The 25,674-nt window shown below is 38.7% G+C and overlaps 3 protein-coding genes across 6 annotated transcripts in view; 1 reads left to right on the forward strand and 2 right to left on the reverse strand.

The window, feature by feature from the left end:
* LOC144651010 (uncharacterized) overlaps positions 1–4,534 on the forward strand; it is a 10,238-nt gene extending 5,704 nt beyond the window's left edge. For both annotated transcript variants that reach the window (XM_078510860.1, XM_078510859.1), the window contains 7 exons: positions 49–247; positions 984–1,199; positions 1,580–1,714; positions 2,330–2,427; positions 2,904–3,015; positions 3,644–3,716; positions 3,922–4,534. In XM_078510860.1, the coding sequence (XP_078366986.1) occupies positions 49–247; positions 984–1,199; positions 1,580–1,714; positions 2,330–2,427; positions 2,904–3,015; positions 3,644–3,716; positions 3,922–4,122 (1,034 nt within the window). In that variant the 3' untranslated portion in view covers positions 4,123–4,534. The remainder of the gene's footprint in view (positions 1–48; positions 248–983; positions 1,200–1,579; positions 1,715–2,329; positions 2,428–2,903; positions 3,016–3,643; positions 3,717–3,921) is intronic.
* A 4,761-nt stretch (positions 4,535–9,295) lies between these two features.
* LOC144651023 (organic cation transporter protein-like) overlaps positions 9,296–25,674 on the reverse strand; it is a 65,904-nt gene continuing 49,525 nt past the window's right edge. Inside the window, exons 11-12 of one of the 3 annotated variants that reach the window (XR_013570243.1) lie at positions 11,698–11,765; positions 10,376–11,487 (exon numbers count right to left, since the gene is read on the reverse strand). The gene's annotated coding sequence lies outside the window, so the exon portion shown is untranslated. Of the gene's footprint in view, positions 10,050–10,375; positions 11,766–25,674 lie in introns of those variants that run through there. The other 2 variants (XR_013570242.1, XR_013570241.1) reach the window with 2 other exon arrangements.
* Positions 11,760–24,043, reverse strand: LOC144651025 (solute carrier family 22 member 15-like). The gene is given in 9 exon segments (XM_078510884.1): positions 11,760–12,101; positions 13,500–13,572; positions 15,529–15,640; positions 16,554–16,651; positions 20,271–20,405; positions 20,597–20,909; positions 21,340–21,426; positions 22,410–22,638; positions 23,762–24,043. Coding segments are annotated over 9 exon segments (1,530 nt in total). The 3' UTR covers positions 11,760–11,900.

The following is a 25,674-nucleotide window of genomic DNA, read 5'->3' on the forward strand; positions in this document are numbered from 1 at the left end:
TTAATATTGAAAGGTTTTACTTACTCGATTAACTTTTCTTTACTGAAGGTGCCTACAGCATTCCGTTATTCGTGCTAGTAACAGAGTTTTCCGGTATCCGCTACCGAGGCCTTGCAGGGGGTTTAGTGTGGACTGGGTTCTTTCTATTCACCATGGTTTTGGCAGGTGTTGCCTACGTCATAAGAGATTGGCGACAACTCCTCGTTGTTACTGGAGTCCCTGGATTTTTCTTTACAGCCGGCTTTTTGTAAGTAGCTATAAATTCGTTTGCTCAGGATGACGTATTTGACGTCCTGCTGATTTGAATTGTTAAGCTATGTCACGCAATTTTAGGCAATTTCGGCACTGACCAACTGTTCAACGAAAATATCATAATAACGACTTAAAACTGTAGAAGAACACACACAAAAAAAAAACAGAAAGGCCAAAAAGGGGCAGGGATGGGCAAAATTCGAGAAGATTAAAACGGATTACGTTCGGGTAAACTTGAAAAAAAGTCGGCCCGACTTTTTTTTAAAGTTTATTTCAATTTGTATCAAAGTGTCATTTACAATGCTCGAAAATCATCGTTGTTTGTTATGTGGCTGCGATTTTGCCAATAAAAGACTTTTGCTCTGCCAATTTAAAGTTTAGAGCTCTTAATTGACAAAAATAAATAGATTTACCTAAAATACCGTGACCTAGCCCCTTTAAGTGTTAACTTTTTGCATTTGAAAAAATGCAAAGGATATCCCTTAAAGATTAAGATCTCAACGTAATAGAAAGTTTATTCATAAATTTGGTTGTTTTGTGTTGGTGTTGTACATCAAGCCTAAATTACAGCTGGCTTAAATTAATTATAGTGTGGTCAGTAAGTAATTCAGTGCAGACATAATGAATGGGAGACCAATTCTTTACATAGATGAAACATCTCCTCATGTCTGAAGCAGATCAATTACGTAGATATTGATGTATATTTTGTTTGTTTGTTTATTTATCCACAGTTTCATCCCAGAATCTGTCCGTTGGTTGCTTAAGAAAGGTCGGCTGACCGAGGCAAGGAAAATTCTAAGTAATGTCGCCAGACTAAATGGTAAAGAAATGCCTGATGAAAAGTTCGACTTAACAAGTGAAGAGCAGAATGAAAGACTTGGCGACTTTCGTGATTTGTTTAAAACACCAAGAATGATTCACAAGACGCTTGGCTCCTGGGTAATGTGGTAAGTACACAAGAAAATGCTAAGCTGAAACTGTATTTTCTTGCCTACGATAAAATGGACTCCATGTTGGGCTTTGGATCTGGTACCTGAGGTGCCAACTACTTCTCACTTAAGACGACTCGCCCGTCATCTTTACTTGTTTTAAGCTTTTTTAGTGAAACAGTTGCATGTCCTGATTTAACAACACGCTCCTTTTTTTCACGCACAGTCGTTGGTAGGTTTGTCAAAAAGGCTCCACTAATAAGAAACTGCTCTGAAAACCTTTTTTGTAAAATAGCAGATCTTGATAAATTCTTTCGGAATTTATTCCAACAAATGTGATCTGAGTTAGTTTGTTATTGAGACTACAGTGATCCTTTTTCCGTTTCTCTCCAAAACAGGTTCGCTGCTTCTTTTATTAGCTGGGGTATCGCCTTCAGTGCACCATTTATTGGTGGCAATATCTATGTCAATGTGCTAATTTCTACAGTAGCTGGATTGCCTGCCTATCCAATAAGTGCTGTTTTGACAATGAGGTAATAAATAACAATGTGGCTGAACATTAGCCTTGCTAATTGCCGATTAACAACAGGTTTTATAATTCCTTTTGTTCTTCAAGAGGCAACATTCATTTTTAATTTCTTAGAATCCTTACAATTGGCACTCCCTACTATTACTGGCGATGCCATCATGATTTCTCATCAAGTATACAAAAAAGATAAAAGACTACTATACATCGGTCGTCAAAATCTGGAAAATTTGGGGAACTATAAGCCACAAACAATTTATTGTTCTAATTTAATGAGGCCGACAAAAGAAAAACATAACTTACGTTTAACAACAACAAAACAAGTTTTAATCGCATTGTTTACTTTGATGAAAATTGAAATTAATTTCATGTGAAATGTTTTGAATCAGGACTGCTGCTGTTAAAAAGAAAAAAATAAGGGCAAGTGAAGATTCAGCATCTTTCACCAGCAGCATACGACAGCAAAGCAGAATTTAAAGGTGTAGATGCCCTGCCATTAAAACTGAAATCTAACACAAATCCGATACAAAGAGGCTTCTTCGTTTGCGGGGCGTCACTATACAATCTCTCATCGGAGTGGAAATACTAACATGTAGTTATCGTTTCGTCTTATTTAATACAGGGTAGGTCGCAGAAAAATACTTGGAGTATCATTTTTTCTAGCTGCCGTGGGGGCGATTGGCGCGCTTCTCCTGTCAGATAAAGCAGAATCTGATAAAGGTAAAAATATGGAGCCACAAGCCTGTAATATTTTGATATTCGTGCGTTAATAGTCATGATATAGTTATGACCACGCATTAGTTAGCTGTTGTATCAAAGTTTCAATTTTTCATATTAAATGTTAATGAACAAATCAATTAATTAATCTAATTTATTTTTCGGAAATAGATTACATTAGTTCGAATCACTTGGGTCGGTCTTCGTCGGTATGTTGGCGAAATAGCCGCAAAAACAAGCAATAAATTGAAAAATTGGCATAAAAACAGCATCTACCGTCTGTCGCAGGGAAACTACCACACAAAGTTTTTAAGTAATGTGGGTTCAGATTTTTGTACGGAAGTAGCGGCGGATTTGCGGATTTCGCCAAAAAATAGCACGGATCGGCGGAATTGCGTACCCCTATTCATCCCCCTCTGCACTGTTTTGGTTGTCATAACATACTAACGTACTTATTACATGTGGTTTCTTTCCATCAGGTTACATGGCTGGCAAAATCTTCATGTCTTTGGTCGTCGCTAAATTCAATAGTGAGATTGCATTTTCGCTGGTGTATATTTACTCTGCAGAGCTGTTTCCAACAACTGTGAGGTATAATAACTCTAGGATCGACTGCCACTAGCTTGTCAATATTAAAATTTGCAGTATTCTGGCGAAAAATTTAAAGCTGTATACGGTGCCATTGAAGCTAAGACATAACACAAATCTGATATAACGATCGCGTAAGGTCTTCTCAACACTCTGAATCAGAGTGTCGGCACACTATCCAGATGTGCAAGGAGTGGAAACCAAAAATTGATTTATTTCTATCGATTGTTGAAGAATTAAAAATATTGGAGGACTAGACAACATCTTAGAGTGAATAAATTAACTAAGATTAAAGTGTCAAATGGTTTATGGAAAGCTTAATAGTAAAAATGGTAGAAGTAGTGAGACATTGAGGACAAGCGAAAATGAATGTGGTTGTTATTGACAATTATATTAAGTATGCCTTGTTTTAAACCTTTTTAAACAGGCTTTTTAATTATTATTATTTTTTAGGTACATTTGAACTTATATTTGTAAATATCCGTTTTTAAAATTTTTAGAGTTTTTAACTTTTTAACATCATTTTATTAATATTTTTTTATTGTAAAGCGCCATGAGCAATTAGTGGATTTTGGCGCTATAAAAATACTTTTTATTTTTATTTTTTTTTATTTGTTTTGTCTTCTCTCAGGAATGTCGGGATGGGTACATCGACAGCTTCTGCTAGAGTCAGTGCTTTTGCTTCTGCCTATGCTCCGCTACTGGTAAGATAAAACCATCACATCTTTAGTTTTAATTGTAGTCAATTTTGTTTCGTGATGGCTTTGCATCTTGCTTCCAGTCTCGTCATATAAAGCACGTCATCCTAGAAATTTACTATGTCCCAAATTCCAGAGTATACCACTAGCAAAATTACAAATTTATGTATTTCACGTTTAATTCACATGTTCTTTCCCATTTTCTCATCAGCTTGAAGTCCATCGTTTTCTGCCATTTGGTATAATGGCCGGCCTTGCTCTGTCAGCCGCCGCTGTGGTCATGACTTTGCCTGAGACTTTCAACCAACCAACAATCGAAAATTTGTCTCAAGATAAAAAGAAACCAAAGAAAGAACAAGACGAGAACAAAAATGCGAAAGATGACAAAGAAGAAGAAGCCAATTTAGTGTGAATGAAGTTTGAAACGGACTGTCACCACTAACTGTTGTACTGATAACGGCTTGATGACTGCTTTTGTAAAACTTGTTGATAAACTTCAATTGCTATGATGAGAAGACTTTGGAAAGTCTACCCGGATTACTACACATTCGCCTTATGACACTCTACTGATGCTAATAATATCAGACTAGGTTGGTTGATCTGAGTTAGGTCATCCATCAACAAACGATGGCAATTTCGTCTACGTGAAGAAAAGAGACCAATATGGGCAAACAGTTGTTTATTTTATTTGACTGCATTTTTTTAGCCTTAGGCAACAACTGTCACAAAAACTATAAATGTGTCGCTATACGCTTGCAAACCGCTGTAGAAAATTTGATATTAAAAAATGCGATTTGTTTGAACAACAACAACGTGCTTTAATGCACTCTTGCTCTTACAAAAACTATTAATACAAAAGTAATTAGAATTAAGTAAGAGTACTTGCTGCCTGGAATAACCATAGGGGCTAGTGAAGCGGCAAGAGGAAAAAAATTAACACACTAACCCTATTCAGACCAGGCTTTTGTTTGGATCTTTTCAGACCGGGTGAGGGGTTTGGGGGGGGGGGGGGGGGGGGGAATTAAATCTTCCGAAAGACCTCAGTGTTGCTAGAGACCGAGGAATTCGCCAAACAGCGATCGAAAACCCAGGAACGGTGAAGAAAACAGCTTTAGATTGCAAGAAGTTTGTTACGTTGATGCAAAACCTGAAATATTCTGAAACAAAGCACGCAAAGACCTACCATCAACAGAACGTACGCCGGGAAAACTTATATATGCCGTATTATGTTGGCTATCCGTAGGCAGACGGAGGAATCTAAACTGGATACGGAGACATTGAAAGCTTAAGTTCACAATATTTTTAATCTATCGATCACTCGAAGTTGTACCTTTTTGTACGTTGTCCGAATTTCTGATTTTTCTAGTAAGCTTTTGTTAAGCGTGTGTAAGAGGCATGGGATAAAATAGTTATGCAATGTTTACTCGTGGCATACCGTGAATATCGCACTCGTGACTTGATATACACACTCGTGTAAAGAGATCACCGACACCGGAAACCGCGCAAGAAAAATCTCTGGCAGCCAGGGTAGGATTTCGCAGATTTTTGGTCTAAACTGTTCTGAATTAGTGGTAGGCAACTTTACCCATGAAAAACATTATCTATGAACATTTAACTGAAGATATAACCTTTATTTGGGGATAAAAATCAAACTTCGGCTATAAATATCGATTTTTTTGGAGGCGCGCGGAAACTATTTGAAAACGTTGGCTAACGTTTTCCAATTGCAAGCCATTTCCATCCGAGCCATCTATAGCCAAACGCGCTTTTAAACAGTTTTAGTGCTTTAAAATAGAGCACTAAAACTTATGTCAAAGGTCTTTCCGAGCAACTTCGCCGCTGCCTACAACAACAAGGCGTGCGCGCTGTTTTCAAGTCGGAAACTACACTACGATCACAACTAGTACGGCCGAAAGACGCTGTTGATTCGACTAAGCAAGATGGCGTTGTTTACAGGATTCCCTGTGGATGTGGCAAAGTTTACATCGGCGAGACTGGAAGACCTATGCAAGATAGGATCAAAGAACACGACCGGGACATCCGACTCGCACGCACCCAGACTTCCGCCGTTGCAGAGCATACCAACAACACCGTACACTACCCGCTTTGGAATGAGGTAAAGTTTATTGATCGTGACTCGCACTGGTACACACGCCGGGTCAAAGAGGCGATTCACATAAGACTTCACCCTAATAATATCAACAGGGACAGTGGAATTGAAATTCCTGAAGCATGGATGCCCACGATCAAAAAACACAACAACAGGAGAACTGTACGACTGCGGACCGCCGAGGGAGCAACAGTACACCAGCATGCAGAACACTGAGGATCGAAATGCACCAATCAGAGCTGTTGAAAACCAACCAATCACAGCGCAGCCGTGTGCTTTATAAGCTAACGCACAACCAGTCGACCTTATCGCCTGATGAAGACTAGCAGTATGCAGTCGAAACGTTGCGATCTTCATCACATGTGAGTACGTCGTGAGACAAGCGAAATAATACTTTATTATTAAAATAGCAATTGCTAATAAAAATGGACAATTATTTTTAGGTTTCCTACGACATAAATATAAATTTTGACTGTTTAAAAATCTGTTTAAATCCGTGACATAGTCCCTTTAATACACCTCAAAGTTAACAGAAAATTGCCGACAAATCAGAAGGGACTTCTGTAACAAATGAATGTTTTTTTCAACCGGCAAAACGGATAAAAGGCCATTTGGGCTTTGATGGGAGCAGCATGTACGGCTATTTGCTGTTTTGAGAAGGGTTGTCCTACAAAAGCTTACTGAAAAGCTTGTGCGGAATGCCGACATGCACGTTAGCAGTGGCAGCCATGAATACGGTGGAGGTAGCGCTTAAAGCAGTGCTTTTGCATTCGCTCCGGAAATAAACGGGAGGGGGGGGGGGGGTCTGTGATCATAAGTGAACCCTTTCAGCTGGGGCTATGCCATGCTGATGAGTCCTAACAAGGACGAAACAGCTTTCCGTGGTTGCCACTGCTCGGGTGATATTGCTGTGTGATTGGCATACTGACCTACTGCGGACAGATAAGTTGTGTCTGCTTTCGTGCTGAATTGTTGCCAATAGTTACTATGGGTAATGAAATTTATGGTGTTCCAGTTGAGTGCTATATAAAAAGAAAGATTGAGCATTTATGATTTCAAATCATAAATGCTCAATCGAACTCGAAACCTTGCATGCTCGAAACTTTTAGTCGCACTTGCGAAGACGCCAACTCACGCTTTAAACTCAAACTCTTGTTAAAATTTTATTCAGACTTGTGAAGAAACAAACCGACGCTTTGAACTCGAAACCTTGCTTGAAACTTTTAGTCGCACTTGCGAAGACGCCAACTCACGCTTTGAACTCGAACTCTTGTTAAGATTTTATTCAGACTTGTGAAGAAACAAATCGACGCTTTGACTCGGAACTCGAAACCTTGCTCGAAACTTTTAGTCGCACTTGCGAAGACGCCAACTCACGCTTTGAACTCAAACTCTTGTTAAGATTTTATTCAGACTTGTGAAGAAACAAACCGACGCTTTGACTCGGAACTCGAAACCTTGCTCGAAACTTTTAGTCGCACTTGCGAAGACGCGAACCCACGCTTTGAACTAAAACTCTTGTTAAGATTTTATTCACAGTTGTGAAGAATCGAACCGACGCTTTGAACTTGAACTCTCGCTTTACTTTTTGTTTACACTTGTGAAGACACAAACCGACGCTTTGAACTCAAACTCTTGTTAAGATTTTATTCACACTTGTGAAGAAACAAACCGACGCTTTGAACTCGAAACCTTGCTCAAAACTTTTAGTCGCACTTGCGAAGACGCGAACTCACGCTTTGAACTCAAACTCTTGTTAAAATTTTATTCAGACTTGTGAAGAAACAAACCGACGCTTTGAACTCGAAACGTTGCTCGAAACTTTTAGTCGCACTTGCGAAGACGCGAACCCACGCTTTGCACTCAAACTCTTGCTTAACGTTTATTCATACTTATGAAGAGGCGAAACGCTTTTTGAACTCGAAACCTTTCTTAATTTTTATTTCCACTTGTTCACCTTTATGCAACTGTCGCCCCTACCCGTCCCCCGCGCCGTCGCTATTTGCACTGAACAAAACCTACCAGTATCACCCTCCCCGGGAGAATTTGTCTTTTCTTCGATCTTTCCGAGCGTTTAAATTTCCCGCTCGTATGCTAATCGGAAACTTCGTCAAATCCCTCGTGTGTTCTGAAGCTGTTGCGCCATTGTTCAAAAATGGCCATATAGGGTCATTTTTCGCTTGTAAAACAAAGCCTATTGTTATCAAAGTTGAAACGCATTTCTTGATACGTCACTTTTCTTCAGCAAGATTTTAAGAAACTGATTCGAACACAATGCAAACTCTGCCATCAAGAGCTTGATTTTGTTTCTGCCGTTAAACGGATTGGTCAGTGGGTCACTGATGTTAAAAACCAGAGCCAGGTTGTTCGAAAGACGATAAATACTAATCCAAGATTATACAGTGCGGTTACTCGACTCAACCGTCCACCTGGAGGACAGTTGACCAATCCAAGCATAATTGAGAAAAAACAGATGGCTAACTTTTCTGTAAACAGACCAATGGCGTTCTCTCTGCTGAGCCTTTCTGTGTAACAATAAATAGGAGGGGGAGCTAAAACCGGTGGGGGGGGGGGGGGCATTTAGTAACATTTATGTAAAGATGGTGGGCTCAAAGTAAAAAAAAAAATCATTTGACAGAGGGGGAAGGGGGATCGAAAGTTATATTTGATGTGTATACTGTCTTTGGTATAACACTGTATCTCATTTAAATCTATGAAGTGATTCTGCCAAATATAAACATAAATACATTAAATATCAATAATAAGTATATAATAAGACAGTTTACCGTACCCAAATTCGCAATTAGCCAATCAGAAGCGCGATCTACTGTCCTGATATCCTACGATATCAAGTCACTGACCTGATATGCCCCATATCACGGTCACTTTGAAGTAAAGTAGTGTTACTGTACGATGAATTAAGGAGGAGGTTTTACCAATAAAAACAGAACTTTGTAATTTAAATTTAGCGGTGTTTAGCGGTCGTAAAAAGAGAAAAACTTTCCCGCCAAAACTAAACTTGAGTGCGCTTGCCAATTGCGCGATGTTTGCCGACGAGTAAAAAATGAAAATGAAAAAATGGAGTCGGAATTTCCAAATTTTTCGCTTGATTTTGATTTTGAAAATTTAGAGAATGAAACCCTAAACAAACGAGTGGAAAAAAAAGGCAGAAGAAGAACTTGGTAAAAGTGTTGAAGTCCAAGTCAACATAATTTGCAGTACGTTTTTTGCAAGCATGGCTTCAACAGAGCGAAAAATATAACAGGACTTTTGGCTGAATTTGGGTACGGTAAATACCTAATCGTACCTTTTTGGTACGCTTCGACTGCATATCAGGCTCGTTTGGTCTCGCCATGGGTATTTTGGCTCGACTGCGTCTCGCCAAAATACGAACCATGGCTCGACCAAACTCGCCTGATATGCCGCCGAAGCGTACCAAAAAGGTACGATTAGGTATAAGTATAGCGTTTTTGGCGCGCGCTGATTGGCTACTCAAACTCCAAATATCCTTTGCTATTCACCTCCAAGCAACGCGTGCGAGAGAATTGTAATCTCTTGAAGGAATAAAGTAGTCAAAAATCATCCTTCAAGCTATATTAGTTATCTCACTGTTTTAGTATATACTAAAACAATTCGCGGCTCGGTAAATATCCACCACTAGCCACCTCCACTTTGGTGAATAGTGGTTAAATAACATGATATCCATCTCAAGTCCTCAGTGTACAATCAGTGTACAATCAATTTCAACCAAGTTTGACTGCTCTTTTATGCAAAAGTCCCAAACTTGTCCCAAACGATAACGTTTTCGTAGCAGTCAATCATAAGCAAAAGCAAAAGAGTAGAACACCTGACAATGGAGTGAGTGAGTGAGTGAGTGAGTGAGTGAGAACTTTATTAAAGTGACAAAACCTTATAGCCTGGGAATAATACACCATACTAATTAGGGGACACTGGTTAAAACTAAAAACTACACTTATACTAATATCAATACAAAAAAATATACATAAGTGATATAAAAATGTTATTATAATCTATGATATAAAAAAATGTTAAAATCTTTAACTAATTGTAAAATTATGACTAAAAAATATGACTTGAAAGACATTATGTGCAGCATAGGATGCAGCCCTTACAGCCGCTGTCCATTAAGCGAGTTATATCCCTTTTGCGAAAACAGTTTGAGTAAAAGGTGTTTCATACTGTTATTCTTTTAAACATTCAATCCGAACCTCTTTAATACGGTACAGTATCGAGACACTGTCTGCCAGTAGAGACCTACATTGAACATTTCAGATACGTGTACTGTATACGAATCACTGTTTTCAAACGAAATGATCTACAACGCAACGCTGAATGTAAAACGTTGTAGACATTATGTCTACAACGCAACGCTGAATGTAAAAAAAAGACATTATGTGCAGCATAGGATGCAGCCCTTACAGCCGCTGTCCATTAAGCGAGTTATATCCCTTTTGCGAAAACAGTTTGAGTAAAAGGTGTTTTATACTGTTATTCTTTTAAACATTCAATCCGAACCTCTTTAATACGGTACAGTATCGAGACACTGTCTGCCAGTAGAGACCTACATTGAACATTTCAGATACGTGTACTGTATACGAATCACTGTTTTCAAACGAAATGATCTACAACGCAACGCTGAATGTAAAAAAATAATATAAAGTACAATTCTGTAAACATCTAAGTTCAATAAAGCGTTGCTGGTTTTGTAACCACAAACAGGAAATTGTATTACATACACAAACTATCATCACCTGATCACCAGAGTGTCCGTATAAAGAGGTTAAATTTATATGAGTTTGATCCCTATGGCAGATAATAAGTGTCCGTAAGGATCGGAGAGGTTCCACTGTATTACTTAAATGCTCGCTCTCTCGTAATGCCTCTATTGAAGTTTTATAGATTACAGATTACAGAACACGTCAAAATGTGTTAAGAAGAGTGACTTTTGTTCTTACATATTGTGACGTCATATATGTGTCAGACTCACGTACGGCAAAATGAAACCTACAACATTCAAATACAGTCAACTCTCTCTAAGACGGACACCTTTGGGACCGGCTGCAAATGTCCGTCTTATAGAGGTTTCCGCCTTGTAGAGAGTCGAGGTAACATGACACCAGTAATTCTGAAATAATAAAGCTAAACCCGTTGCAAGACTAAAACAATAAAAAGACCGTGTTTGCTTGTTAAAGCGAAAGTTGGAGCTTCTACAAGCTTTGATACGGTAAGTAGAAAACGACCTGACGTAAGCAGAGAAGTAATCCGTTAAAGCGTCATTTTTTTTGGTTAGTAAGCTTGGTATACACGTATCCTAAGGGCGCTGACTACCTTTGCTTAAGGTCGATACGAAGTTTGGAAGTATTTTTGCGAAACAAAATGAACATAAACACCTCTCAAGTGTCCGTTTATGATTTCAAAGTGTCCGTTGTCCGTCTTAGAGAAGTGTCCGTCTTATAGGGAGTTTGGTTACATTAAAATGATTTTAAAACGGCTTGGACCATCACCAGGTGTGCGTCTTATGGAGGTGTCCGTCTTATAGAGGTGTCCGTTAAGAAAGAGTTGACTGTAGTACTTTTGAACCACGCCCAGATTGGTCTCCTTTAATTCGATTCAACAACGAGCCCCCCATCCGTTTGAGATGGAAGCCTCCTCAGTTAAACTAGGGATGGAATTCGGATGGCAAATCATCGCCTTCCTTCCATCGGCTCCCGTTAATATATATACAGGGGCTCAGGATAAGCGCGATTTACGAGAGGCGAAGCCGCTAGCTGCGCGGCTCGTATAACATGCTCGCTCACTCTCGGCCAGATCAGAAAGAATTAAAAAGTTATACGATATACATGCAACAAGACCAACAAGTTTTTAAAAGCTCTATTAAGTCCTCAAAAGGGCTATTTCATTACGAGGACTAACACCTCTCCACCCTAGACTATGAATACCCGAAGAAAAGGTCAGGAGTTAATAGGCAATAAAGCAATAGTGTTTACCAATTCGTTTTACAAAGGTACCCATTATAAACACCCATGTGTACTTAACAGTAAATGTTCTTCGGATTGCATTCACATTAAATTGGTCTCTTCTTCTTTGTTATCTTTCGCATTTTTGTTCTCGTCTTGTTCTTCCTTTGACTTTTTTTTATCCTGAGACAAATTTTCGATTGTTGGTTGGTTGAAAGTCTCTGGTAAAGTCATGCACACAGCGGCGGCTGCCAAAGCGAGGCCGGCCATTATTCCAAATGGCAAAAAACGATGGACGCCGAGCTGATGAAAACAAAATGGAAATGCATAAAAATGTATGTGTTTGATCAGTGTGAGATTTTACCCAGTGATATGCCCTGGAATTTGGGACATCTAAAAAGTAGGAAGAAGAAGTCGACTCAGTTGATCGCTTCACAAAAGGAATGTCTTAACGGAACATCTGCTCTTTGCATTCAAGAGAGATGATCAACGTCGAGCTTATAACAATGCGCCTTATACGGTACGGTTAATGATGTGCGACCTGAGATCCATAAATGCCATATATAATATTGTTTGCATAGAAAAAAAACTCCGGAGGCCTCCGAAAATCTGTGTGAGGGTCTCTGGCGCGCATCCTTAAACAGTTACCGTATTTGAGACCAAAATTTATGATTTTGCCTTCCGTTTTTTCAGGAAAATCGATACCTTTTTCTAGACCTGGCCCTAACCAGGAACTTCTTTGGTAAATGCAAACATTTAAGACGGAAACAAATAACCGAAGTTTTGTTTTAAATCGCACTTCTCAGGTGATGAATAATAGCAATCATAAAAATAGCTTCTTCCATAACAAATATACTTAAAGACGACTTTCACGATCGGCCAAGCAGAATCTTGGTTTCGTGTCAGAAGATGAAAAATCGATTTCCTTCATTGTTTGCTCATTAATAGCTTAAAGGTAGATAAGAAACCTGATGTAGTTTGTTTCCCCTGATGTAGTTTGTTCCCCCTTTTAATTTTGAGAAAACAAAGAAAATATATTTCATTTATTTCTATTTCTGTCAACATAAAAACACTTTTTCTTTTGCTAGAATATAATTTCAGGGCCTTAGAGCAACTCTTCCAACTGAAAAAAATGAACTGATCAGGAATACTTTTTGACGACAACAAAAATTTGAATTTAATAGTAATTTTCAACGGCAGTGTTTAGCATGTGGCGTTTTCAATTCTCGGTCAAAAATGCATTCAGATATTCTTATTAAACATAAACGAGAATTGGCTTGGGTTATTGGAACGATTCTCTCTTAGCGTGCATCAAACTTCGGCAAATTTCACAGAAGCGCCGTAAACTGTCAGAAACAAGCTTTCAAAAGCATGACTAGTACTCAAGGAACCTCTAATTACCAACCGCACGATAATGAATGTTTTAACCCCAAATGCCCGTCTTTCCTTTCTTCTTGCCGTATTTTCCATTGCAAAATTCCGTTTTCAACGTAAGAGTGTGATAAAAAAGCTAATCTGGATCAATTTAGGTCCATTTTGGTCGCACAACTCTTCGCCATTGGCCACATGATTACGGCACGTGGGATGCGGCGACCCGTGGGATATCGTAACTGCATAATATGCAACGGATTTTTGGCGCAAGAATAACTGTAAGTTAATACAAAGGTACGTGATCGTCATGTGCAAAAAATGTTCTCTTACCAAAAGCGGAGCATAGGAAGAAACAAAGGCACCGACTCTAGCACAGGCCGTTGATGTACCCATTCCAACATTCCTGACAACCAACAGAGATACAACAAGGCATACATTAACATAGATATCTTTGTTTCGAACGTCCCGTTGTGAGTTTACCAGAACACTAAAAAATCACCATTAACTCAGTTTTCTTATTTCGATTAATGTGCTTGTAATAACGCATTTCGCAGTTATATCCTAAAACATTTACTCTCAGCTGACCTCTTAGAATTTCCAATTTTTTATTGGCTACAAATGAGATTTTAATTCGGTTTTGATGCCCCTTGCCCATCGCTCTCATGGATGGTTGACACTCTGAATGAGAGTGACAAAGGGTTCTAGATTTGTGATCGTTACATTAGATTTGTGTTAGAACTTACCTTTATTAATAATAATAATAATAATAATAATAATAATAATAATAATAACTTTATTTCACAATAATCATTAAAAAATGTACACATATCGATAAAAAGATACAGAAATAAAAATCAGCTGTTAAAAAGTCAATAAAATGTCTTTGCAATTATATTAATAATAAATTGTATTTTTATACAAATTTAAATTTCAAAATTTCTGGCACGATATCAACATTGTAATAATAATTGAATGATAAAATTCTAGTAAATTATTATTATTATTATTATAATTATTAAATACTTTTTCTCATTTTAGCTCAGTGGCGCTTTACAGAAAAAGAATTTAAAAACAAATACCTACTATAAAAAATTTAAAAACATGCGAAAATTCATTCAAGGATATTTATTCACCACCTCTGGGGGAATAAATTATTTTATGCGTATTATTAATATCAAGTCTCTCAGCTAGGTGGGACGAACATCCAGGGCCTCAATCTGCCAGTCTTTAAGCAGAGGGGGCCAGGTTACTGTCCTCTTTCCATCAGTGCTCTGAGGAACATACAACATTTACCCACCCACCCACCACAGGTTCGGAATTTTTGACACAGATTTCCCCATTTTCTCTTGGGCTGGTTCGTACCCACCTTTTCTGGGAATGATTTATATGGTGATACTTATTTGGAAAGTTATAGTTGGTTTTTAAGAAATAACGGCCACCTGGGAAGAGCATAAATTATTTTATCTGCCTTGTTTCAACAAAGGTACCCGGCCGGCTGACAGAAAGCCTTGAAATCTACCAACAGCCACCCTCCCTTCCCCTGAGGGTAAGTGAAGTGCATACTCAACCCAAACGACAGCCAAGCTGACACAGTGCTGCAGCCAGCTGCCAAACACAAGACAATCATCATTAAAATACCATGTCTTATATTGCTGTGACTGGCAAAGTCTGGTGACAATGACCCAAGACTTGACTTTGCCCCTCCCCCCCCTCCACCAATTCAACGCCTGACCCTGGACTCCCTAGGGCTGCTAGTTCTATCACTCAGCTGTACCCGGCACAAACTTCCATGAAGTTGTCCCCCCCCTCCCCCCTCAATTTAAACACAGTAGAACCCCGGTAACTCGAACAACCCTGCTTACTCGAACAAACTTCCGTTTTCCTTGGATTTGAACCCACTCTTATTCAATGGACCCCAATAACTCGAATTAAACCCCGCTAACTCGAACTGTTTTTCGTTTCCCTTCAGAGTTCTAGTTACTGGGGGTCTACTGTAAATAAATAAAAACTTGACTCGCATTAAAACCCCTCCCATACGTTTAATTGGTTTAAAACAATGCTACGGAACTCTTTTTACACCAGGTGGGCCTCGGTCACAATCCCTTTTTTTATTCTCTCTGTTTTCCGCTTCTATTCTTTAAAAGTGCTATTCAATTGTGTAATAAGTTTTTTTTTAACCATGCTTGCTCAGTAACTAACTGGGAAAATAACGGCCATAAGTCTTTTCTCTACAGCCGACCTTGGACCAATATTCCCACTATACTGCCCTCGCGTTTGGTTAATTAGATGTGAAAATATGCAACGTTGCATTAATTCCCAGTCTAGCTACTAGTAGCAATCGACCTTATTGTAATTTCACCTCACAGTTGTTGGAAACAGCTCTGCAGAGTAAACATACACCAGTGTAAATGCAATCTCATTACTTAACCCAGCAACAACAATAGCCATGAAGATTTTGCCAGCCATGTAACCTGATGGAAAAAAAAGAAATACACGTCATTAAGTAAAATAGTGTTTGCACAAATGGCAACCAAAACACTGCAAGTTGGTCTTATTTCAATTTTTACAAGTTAAAAGAAGAATGGTTGGAAAGTAAAATTATCGTTTGTTATATATGAGTGCATGGTAAAATGTGGTGCAAACAGCGAAGTAACACAAAGGACTGGTCCACCGAGTGCTTTTATAGTCGATGTGACGTACTTCTCGTACCTTCGAATTCATAAATAACTCAGGACAAATGTTATTTATTTGTGACAAATGAAGTAGATGAATGAATCAAACGAATGAATCTATTTTAATGATAATGAAACAACGGTAACTTTTAAAAAAAAAACATTTAACTAAGTTGCTCAATGTATGATCATAACTAATTCATGACTAGTAGTTATGCACGGACCACTTTAGGGTTTTCATAAAACTGGTCTCCTTTCCTAAGATGCAAAAACAATTGTGGATGCATTGAAATGACTCTTATTCTTTTTTTTCAAAAAAAAAATATTTAACTTCGAGTGTAATTACCAATACCGTAAAATTCCAGTTATAAGCCCTGGCAATATAAGTTCGTAAGGGGTTTTGTGTGGACTTATAAGCGGAGGGGCTTATATCCGGGAGGGCTTATAAGCGGGATAAAAAAAACGTTTCGAAACGAGACACGAGAGTGTTGATCGAAACACTATTTAAGTCATAATAAAGCAACATTTAGCCCTGTTCAGTAGTGTCATCCAGCAGAGGGGGGCTTATAATCGGATGTATTTTTTTGTTTCCAGGTAGATGGGCCTATAACCGGGGGGTGCTTATAAGTGGAGAGGCTTATAACCGGAATTTAACGGTATTTCGGCACGCAACATATCACTGCTTTGTGGTATTTGTTTCAATATTATTTACCTTTATCATATTCAGCTCTATCTGACAGGAGAAGCGCCCCGATCGCTCCGACGGCAGCTAGCAGAAACGATACTGCGACTAATTTTCTGCGTCCAAACCTGTATTAAATAAGAAGAATGGATCATTACTTGTACTTCTACTCCAATGGGACTAATTTCTTGACGCCGCACCGGGGAAATCTTTGGTGTCGTGATCCCTTGAACCGATGCAACCCTACAAATCAACAGTTCCGAGTTGATAAGGTGTGTAAATAATTGAAGCTCTCTTATGGCTGGAAAAAGAGGTTGAATTTTCACTTGAGTTATTATAATTGTTTCATATACACGGCCCCACAAGCTTCTAGCTTTAAACACAAACCGTGTATAAATAAAGTTGCTTTACCTTTTTTTTACTTGAGTTATTATAAGCCGTCGCAATGATTCCGTTTTAGTGTGGACATGAACATAATCTATATCTTTCTTCCCAAACAACAAGTTTTAATCGCATTGTGTATTTTCATATAAATTCTTATTTTTGTGTGAAATGTTTTGAATTAGGACTGCTGTTGAAAAGAAAAACAATGGAGACTGGGACAACTTTCGCAAAAGTGAACTTCTGTAGGCAAATTCGAGGAAAAGTTGGTAAACACACTTTTCTAGGTGAAAAGTATGTGCTGAACACGTTTCTCTTGCTCAGAATGATTTCCGCGATTAAAAATTTCGGCTTATAGCTCCCAAGGTTTCAAAATTTGGTCCACCTCAAAATACGTAAAGCTGCGTTCACATTAGGCCGAAACATGATTACTCTGATCACGAATAAAACATGTTTCGTTGTGAAAAGTGTTCACATCAGGCAGTGCATTGCGCGAATCATGATTGAAACACGATTAATCTGATCATGAATGCAACAACCTAACGAGGTAGTTTCAATCATGATCAGACTAAACAAGTTAAAAATGGCGGGCATGCGGTGAGGAGGCGAGTGTACAAAAGCTTCAAATTTGTGCTTTCTATATGACCAAATGTTTATTTAAAATATGGGCTAATAAAGCGATACAATATGCCGGAATTATCGGTAATGGATAGAAAGCAGAATATTTGGCAGAATATCGCCACGAAAGTTTACGACGGCGGCTACAAGCGCGCAGCATTGCAGCATTGCAATGCAAAAACAAATTTTACAAAATAAAAATCTTCTGTTACCAACTGATAGCGAAAATTCAGACAATACTGTCTTCTTGCTAAACGCTTTAAAGCCCTGCTTCATCGAAGGACTGGAAAATAGACAGAAAGACAAAGATTTAATGGGAACTTTATTGCCGTAATTTCGAGCTATATTTTTACGATTAAATTAAGTGTAAAGATTTATGCAAGAACCGTGAAGCCGCATAAATTACACACCAGGCATAAAACGTGTTTGAAACTGACACCTAATGTGAACAATGCAATAACAAGCAAGTTTAGGTGAAACATGTTTCGTTGAAACATGTTTATTCTGAACATGTTTCGGGTTAAATGTGAACGCAGCTTAAGTCAGTCGAAAGGAGTTCGAGGGAACAACTTATGCCTTTGCTTTGTAAAGTACGAGAAGAGACATTAAAACAGCTGTTGATCGACAAACTTTGCACATTCTCAAACAAATTTATTCAGTAATAATTTATCAAGATAAAATCAAGAAAATCATGACCATGAAGGAGGTTTGGATACCCGGTGTTAATTAGCATAGACTTTTACGATTTATTTCTCCGTTTACTCCGTAGTTTTAGTTTCGATTGAGACGATATATCAAACACTCGAGACAGTCCTCAAATTTCGTCAAAAAATTCTCCGCTGCGCGTTGTACGCATGATTTTCAACTCTCTGTTCGGGGTTTGGATGTCCCGATGAAACACTGTCTCTCGTGTTTGATATACAGTAAAAACCCGCGTATAAGAACACCTATTTTGGCGGTTCAGGCTGATTTGGTTCTTATATAAAGGGTTTTATTAAATTTTCAGCCACGGATATTGCATTTCTATCATTCTGATTGGTTCACTCAATCCCGGTTGTCAGCTCGTATACCTTAGTTTGACCTTATTTGGAAAATGATTGCGTTACTTTTGCCAAGCTAAAATTTTTCTCCGGGAAGCGACAGTTCCATCGGAAAAATGGTGGCAGCAAATTTGGCGAACTTTATGAACAAGAAATAATCAGCGGTGCCTACCACAACCACAGAAATGCCATAGTAAAATTAACTACGCAAAACAAAAGGATTGATGCGAAAAGTTTAATTAATAATACTTGTAAACACACAACAAGAGCGAGTCAATAAAGTAGAAAAGCAGCAAGTAATTTAAGAAAGAACGGCAAACTGACACAGTTTCATTCAGTGTACGTCATAAAACTAGGCTCAGCACTTCCGTAAAGTTTGTTACCTTTCAATCTTGGTTTTGTCCTTTTATACTTTAACAAACCTGTTCCACTTTAAGCTGAATTTCGCTTCAAATAATATAGCAGTCTTGATGACAGCCGTGGAGCCGTAAAGAAGTACAATGTAAACACTTGCTTCGTTCGACTTGCACAAGACTTGTAGTTTCCAGAAAAGCTTTTGCTTCGGATCTTCTCGTAAATCTTAACTGTTGTCACAATTTCCAGGATATTTAGACGACTTTAGAGGGGATTGTTCGAGGAAAATCTTGGAAAGAAAACTCTCTGGCTCGCTTTCCTCGTATGTTTCATTCAACTCAAGAAGTGAACAACGCGCCAGAAATTTTCCCGCGCCTCCTCATACTATCACTTCGTTTACATCAAAATGAAATGTCCAGTCGATTTAAAGTTGAGAAGAATTTAATAAAACAATTATTCCATTCGCCCTTGTTGGATACGAGTCGTTATAGCCAACTCGGCGCTCGCGCGTCGTTGGCTATTTACCACCTCGTATCCAACGCGGGCTCATGGAATAATTGTTAAATAATCTGCAAAATCAGCCTGTAAGTGTTCTTAAGTGTTCTTAAAAAAAGTTTCTTAAAATAAGGAACATACTAGGCTACCAATAGATGAAATCAATATATATGCACACAATTGTATTTTGATTTTAATTAAATTGATAAATCAAGGCAATACTGTACTGTAATCACAGGGCACAGAGGAGTCAAGTTTGTCCGCAATTCAAAATCTCTACCGTGCAAAACGACCTTCAAAAGCTTTTCAAAGCGATCGTGTGAGCCGTACGTGATACAACGCCGTCATGCGATACTTGTTTGCAGATCGTCTGGTGATATCGTATTCTGACAATGGTCGCCTGGGGCGAAAAAATCGTCGCCCGAAGGGGCGACGATTTTTTTTCGGAAAGCAAAGCTTTCCGACGAGGCACGAAGTGCCGTGGTCTCTCTGGTAACGCCCACAAACATCGATGTCTGCGGATGTCGCATGAGGGTATGAATACGATATCACCAGACCAGACGATCTGTAAACAAGTATCGCATGACGGCGTTGTATCACGTACGGCTCACACGATCGCTTTGAAAAGCTTTTGAAGGTCGTTTTGCACGGTAGAGATTTTGAATTGCGGACTTGACTCCTCTGTGCCCTGTGCTGTAATTGAATATAAGAAATATAAGAAAAACTTTCATTTTTCAGGCTAAATGTGTTCTTATATAAATGGTACTTTATTTCCTAAAATCAGGCCTGGGTGTTCTTAATCCACTTGTTCTTATACGCGGGTTTTTACTGTATTACGTGACAATTTATAAGTTCTAACCTCAATGTCAAAGCAGCACATATTGGATAACTTGGCAAAATAGAAGCAAAGGAAATCACCACATTGATGTAGATACTGCCACCAATAAAAGGTGCAATAAAGATGATAGCCCAGCCGAGAAAGGAACCAGCGAACCTGTTTTTGACAAAGATGGTGAAATATGAAACACCTTTTATAATCGATATAACTAATAAACTTACTCAGATTATATTTATTGCAATGGATCTTCTGAAGTATTTATTAAAAGCTGATATTTACATTATATGGGAGTTACTGACAAATCGGGAAATTGAACTCTCGGCTTAACATTTTTCTTGTGTACTTACCACATTACCCAGGATCCAAGCGTCTTGTGAATCATTCTTCGTGTTTTAAACAAATCACGAAAGTCACCAAGTCTTTCATTCTGCTCGTCACTTGTTAAGTCGAACTTTTCATCAGGCATTTCTTTACCATTTAGTCTGGCGACGTTACTTAGAATTTTCCTTGCCTCGGTCAGCCGACCTTTCTTAAGCAACCAACGGACAGATTCTGGGATGAAACTGTGGATGAATAAACAAACAAACAAAATATACATCAATATCTACGTAATTGATCTACTTCAGACATGAGGAGAGGTTCCATCTATAAAGAATTGGTCTCTCATGCATTATGTCTGCACTAAATTACTTACTGACCACACTTAAAATTAATTTTAGCTAACTGTAATTGAAGCTTGATGTATAACACTAACACAAAACAATAACCAAATTTATGAATAAACCTACCTTTACGTTGAGATCTAAATCTTCAAGGGATATCCTTTACATTTTTTCAAATGCAAAAAGTAAACACTTAAAGGGGCTAGGTCGCGGTATTTTAGGTAATTATATTTATTTTCGTTAATTAAGAGCTCTAAACTTTAAATTGGCAGAGCAAAATTCTTTTATTGGCAAAGTCGCAGCCACATAACAAACAACGATGATTTTCGAGCATTGTAAATGACACTTTCATACAAATTGAGATAAACTTGAAAAAGTCGGGCCGACTTTTTTTAAAGTTTACCCGATCGAACGAAATCCGTTTTAACCTTCTCGAATTTTGCCCATCCATGCGCCTCGGTAGCGGATACCGGAAAACTCTGTTACTAACACGAATAATGGAATGCTGTAGGCACCTTCATTAAAGAAAAGTAAATTGAGTAAGTAAAACCTTTTAATATTTATTGGTTTTACTTCAAGGAATTGAATTGTGGTTTGTCGCCTATGCAAATCGCCTTTTGAGAAAAGATGAAAGCGAAGCCACCGATGGAAAACCCTCGGCAAGAGGGTTTTCCATCGGTGTAAACTGTAACTGTAAACTGTATACTTCATATTGCTATTCCATTGCTACCGCTGGACACATATTCATTTATTTCAGGTATACTTCACGTACACATAAATTTGTACCTGGACATGACCCTGGCTGCGATTAATTAATTTTTTGAGTTTGACATTTTAAATTGCAATCCGAGACAGCTCATTTAAGCTGGCGGTTTTCTTAACAACAACAACAACAACAACAACAACAATAACAACAACAACAACAACAACACACGTTTTATTACTTAATAGAGATTAGATTTAAATCATAAACAAAACATTTTTTTAAAACGTATGGGAGGCCATGGGTTCGATTCCCGTCGGGGACTCAGAATTTTTCTTTGTCCCATGCTCGTGTCATGTTGAAAACTTCATCATCATTATTTATAACCGAGCTTAAAATTTACCATCTTTATTATTTACTACAAACTTGATGATTTCGACATTGCTGATCCTAGCAGTATGCAGGACGCGTGTCACATATCAACCTAGTAAATGGCCCAGCTCACAACGAGTCTCTCGTAGCTCAGTTGGTTAGAGCGCCCAACCGGTATCTGGGAGGCCATGGGTTCGATTCCCGTCGGGGACTCGAACCCGTGTCATGTTGAAAATTTCATCTTCGTCGTATGGCATCATCTTGGCGCAAAATGACGCCAAGATGATTACTACAACTTGATTACTACCTTTATACATTTCGAGCTACAGATACTAGTGCTTGCTGTCCCGTCTAAGACTGAACAACTACAAAGAAGTCTGGGTACAAAGGTAAAGAGGACAATGAGAACTGTATATTACTTACCGATCGTGAATCCAATGATAGCACGAAAAAGAGCAAACACCCAAAATGCCGGAGCAAATTCCGAAACAAAGTGAAACAAGCAGCAAATAAAGCCACACAAGAAAAGAGGGCGCTTCCTTCCAAACTTGTCAGAGATGGAACTCACAACAATACCACCAATGAAAAAACTGGCAAAGATAACAGATGTTGAGACGAAACCCAATGATCCGCGGTCGCAGACAAGATCAAACTGTGAAAAATAGAGAGTAGAAATTTAGTGGTATAACAATAGTACGCCTTATTCAATGTGATGGTCTTGCTAGGGAGGCAAACATAATAATTACAATGTTTCTAAATCGGCTTCAGGAGCAACCTTGAAGCCGATTTCCCTCTCCACTCCCTTCAGAGCGGGAGGGGTAGGAAAAGCGCCCTGAAGACGAGGTAGCTTCAGTGGCGTACCAGCTACAAAGGGGACGTTTTAATGGTGAAAGCCCCAGGACGGGCGTGTTTAAAACACGAAATGGCGAAATGGCGAAATGACGAAATGGTAAAATGATAACATAAATACACGTAAATAATATAGTTTGGTTTCTTTTTGAACGTCAAGGCAGTTCTGTTTACATGTCTAGACTGAATTATTTCAAGGGAACATTTCAATGTTCTGGCCCAGGAATATAATGAATACTTGTCACTTATCACAACGCCAAATTGAACGTATTGCTGAAAGGTCACAGCAAACCAGGATATTTTTTTCATTTAGTACTTGCCAAGTTGCTGACATACAGAGCTTACATTGTATCGAAGGACTGATATAGACATCGAACGTTACTCCGTTTCTGTACAAAGAACGTTTGCCACTGATATCGTGTATAAACTTTATCGCGAAGTAGGTTCGGTTTTGTTAATCCATTTCTTGTGAATGTTGGAGCTCAAAGCATTACTATAACATTACGGCTATGAAGCCGAGACTCGATGGCAAATACGAGATAAACAAATCATTTTCTTCCGATGTCTAAACGAAACGCCGACATTTCGCCGATATTTCGACTGATCCACTACTGTAGAACCCCGGTAACTCGAACTCTGAAGGGAAACAAAAAACAGTTCGAGTTAGCGGGGTTTTCGAGTTAACCGAGTAAAAATGACTGAAAAGTGGATCCAAGGGAGTAGAAGTTAGTTTGAGTTAGCGGGGTTGTTCGAGTTATCGGAGTTCGAGTTACCGGGGTTCTACTGTAGTCTTCTGCAGTGCCAGAGCTGGAGTAAGATAAGACTCGATATCTGTGATCGCCGAAGGCGCAAGCCGCACTGCCCCCCCCCCCCCCCCTCCCCCTCCCCAAGCCTTGTGTAGTTAGTCATTGAATAAAAAGGCTTACCTCAGTGACAACTGAAGTGAAGCCATCGCTGAATTCCCAATCTTCCCTGGGAATATCACATCTGTGATTGTAATGTTTGTTTCCTAGGCTCATGGTTTCTGTAAACGGACATGTGGAGTTATTTTTGCACTTCCATTCGGGATCTGATGCAATGAAAACCGATATCATCACCGGAATGGCCCACCAGAATGCATAAGCCAAATTGAAAAATATGTTGAGGACGATTTGGTAGCGGCCAAAACTGCCAATCTTCTCCAAAATCTCGTCAGTTGTTAGCTTCATTGCTGAAAGAAAACAGGTTAACATTTACTTCACATCTAAAATAATCAATAAAACGGTTCTTTTTCTTGTTTTAGTCCTCCAGGATGTAGAAATGGGTGCCAGATTTCGGGAGATATTTGACCAGTGCTGCTACAATTGACATGCATATATGGTTACTATCCAATGCCTGAGTCATGCTATTCCAGGCATCGTAGGTTGTCTCCCGGCATTTCTTGTCTGGCTGCCCGAACAATTGCCCAGTGTAAACGAGCTCTTGGGTTTAACAACTCTCACAAAAGTGAAAACCCCAGAACCTGCACTACGTTTTTACCCAGGTACATGTATGGTTATTGACAACAGCTGTTAACAACGGTCAGACCGATGCAATTTCATGATAGTTTTGTCTTTGTTTGATGCATAGGCGTACGGGCACCTTCGGACCTGGGGAGGGCAGAGACCTTGTTGCCCGAAAAAAAATGTCATATTTTATTTATTCACTATCGTTCAGCAAAAATAAAAGTATTTTTGGGAGGCAATTTACATTGTTTTTCCCCCACTTGAAAGTGATTAGAAGTGTGTGAAACATTCAGGGATGAATAGGTTAAACCATATTCTTGAAAGTTTTGAGCTGATATGAGTCAAAAGGATTAGCTTCATTACTTTTGTAACCGTAACGCAGCTTTGTTTCAAGTTCTTAAACTGGATCCACCGCGCGCAAACTTTCAAGTCGTAGAAAGCTGATTGCAGCTGAATGATGCAGAATTTCCGAGAAAAATCGAATATGATTATAGCAATTTGCGGGAGGAAACGATGCAGATAAATGAGAAAGTTGGACTTTTGAACCACAAAGTTCGGTATATTTCCAATACTTTTTCTGTTGACATAATTCGTTTTGAATGTAATGTTGAGATTTGTCTGCTTATTTTCTATTTTTTCTCTGGCTTGTTGCCCGAATTCTTAGCGTTGTGCCCGAAAAATTTGACACTGGGCTGCAGCCCCCCTCGTCCCCCCGCCTCGTACGCCTATGGTTTGATGACAAAGTTCAATTTAACACACTTTTTCTTCTAGTTTTATACGAGTAACTTTATTAATACAATAAAAATAGGCAACTGAGAACCTGAAATATTCATTTTCCTAGTAAAAATATATCTACAATGCATGCCAAAATGCGATGGCTCAGCCGGGCTCGCGCAGTTTGAAGTTAAGTGGGTGGGACCCACTTAAACGCAAACGCAAAAATTTGGATTTCAATGTCTCTCAGATAACGAAAAAAGCATTTAGAATTAATAAATTCAAACATGCACCGCTTAAAATATTGTTGTAAAATATTGCTTAAAACGACAAAATGTTGCAATGATGATCAATGATGATGACTTCAAAATGTCGTAGTCTTATTTCCCTTTTTTATAGTCAATTGTATACCAGTGACCCATCATAATAAATCGGCAGAAAACCACCTGTTTTGGTATGTAGCTGTCAAAGTTTGCTCTGTGTTCGAATTGTTTTTCTCCCGCTTGCAATAACAAATGGCAATTTGAGACAGACAGACTGACAGATAGACAACAGACTGGTGACGGTGTTTAATAATAAAGAAAAGAGAAATAATCATGAATGCACTTAAATGTATTTTATAGCGCTCAAACAGCGGTAAA

Source organism: Oculina patagonica, chromosome 4, assembly GCF_052425735.1.
Source record: "Oculina patagonica isolate OP01 chromosome 4, crgOcupat, whole genome shotgun sequence".
In the NCBI taxonomy this organism is placed as follows: Eukaryota; Metazoa; Cnidaria; class Anthozoa; order Scleractinia; family Oculinidae; genus Oculina; species Oculina patagonica.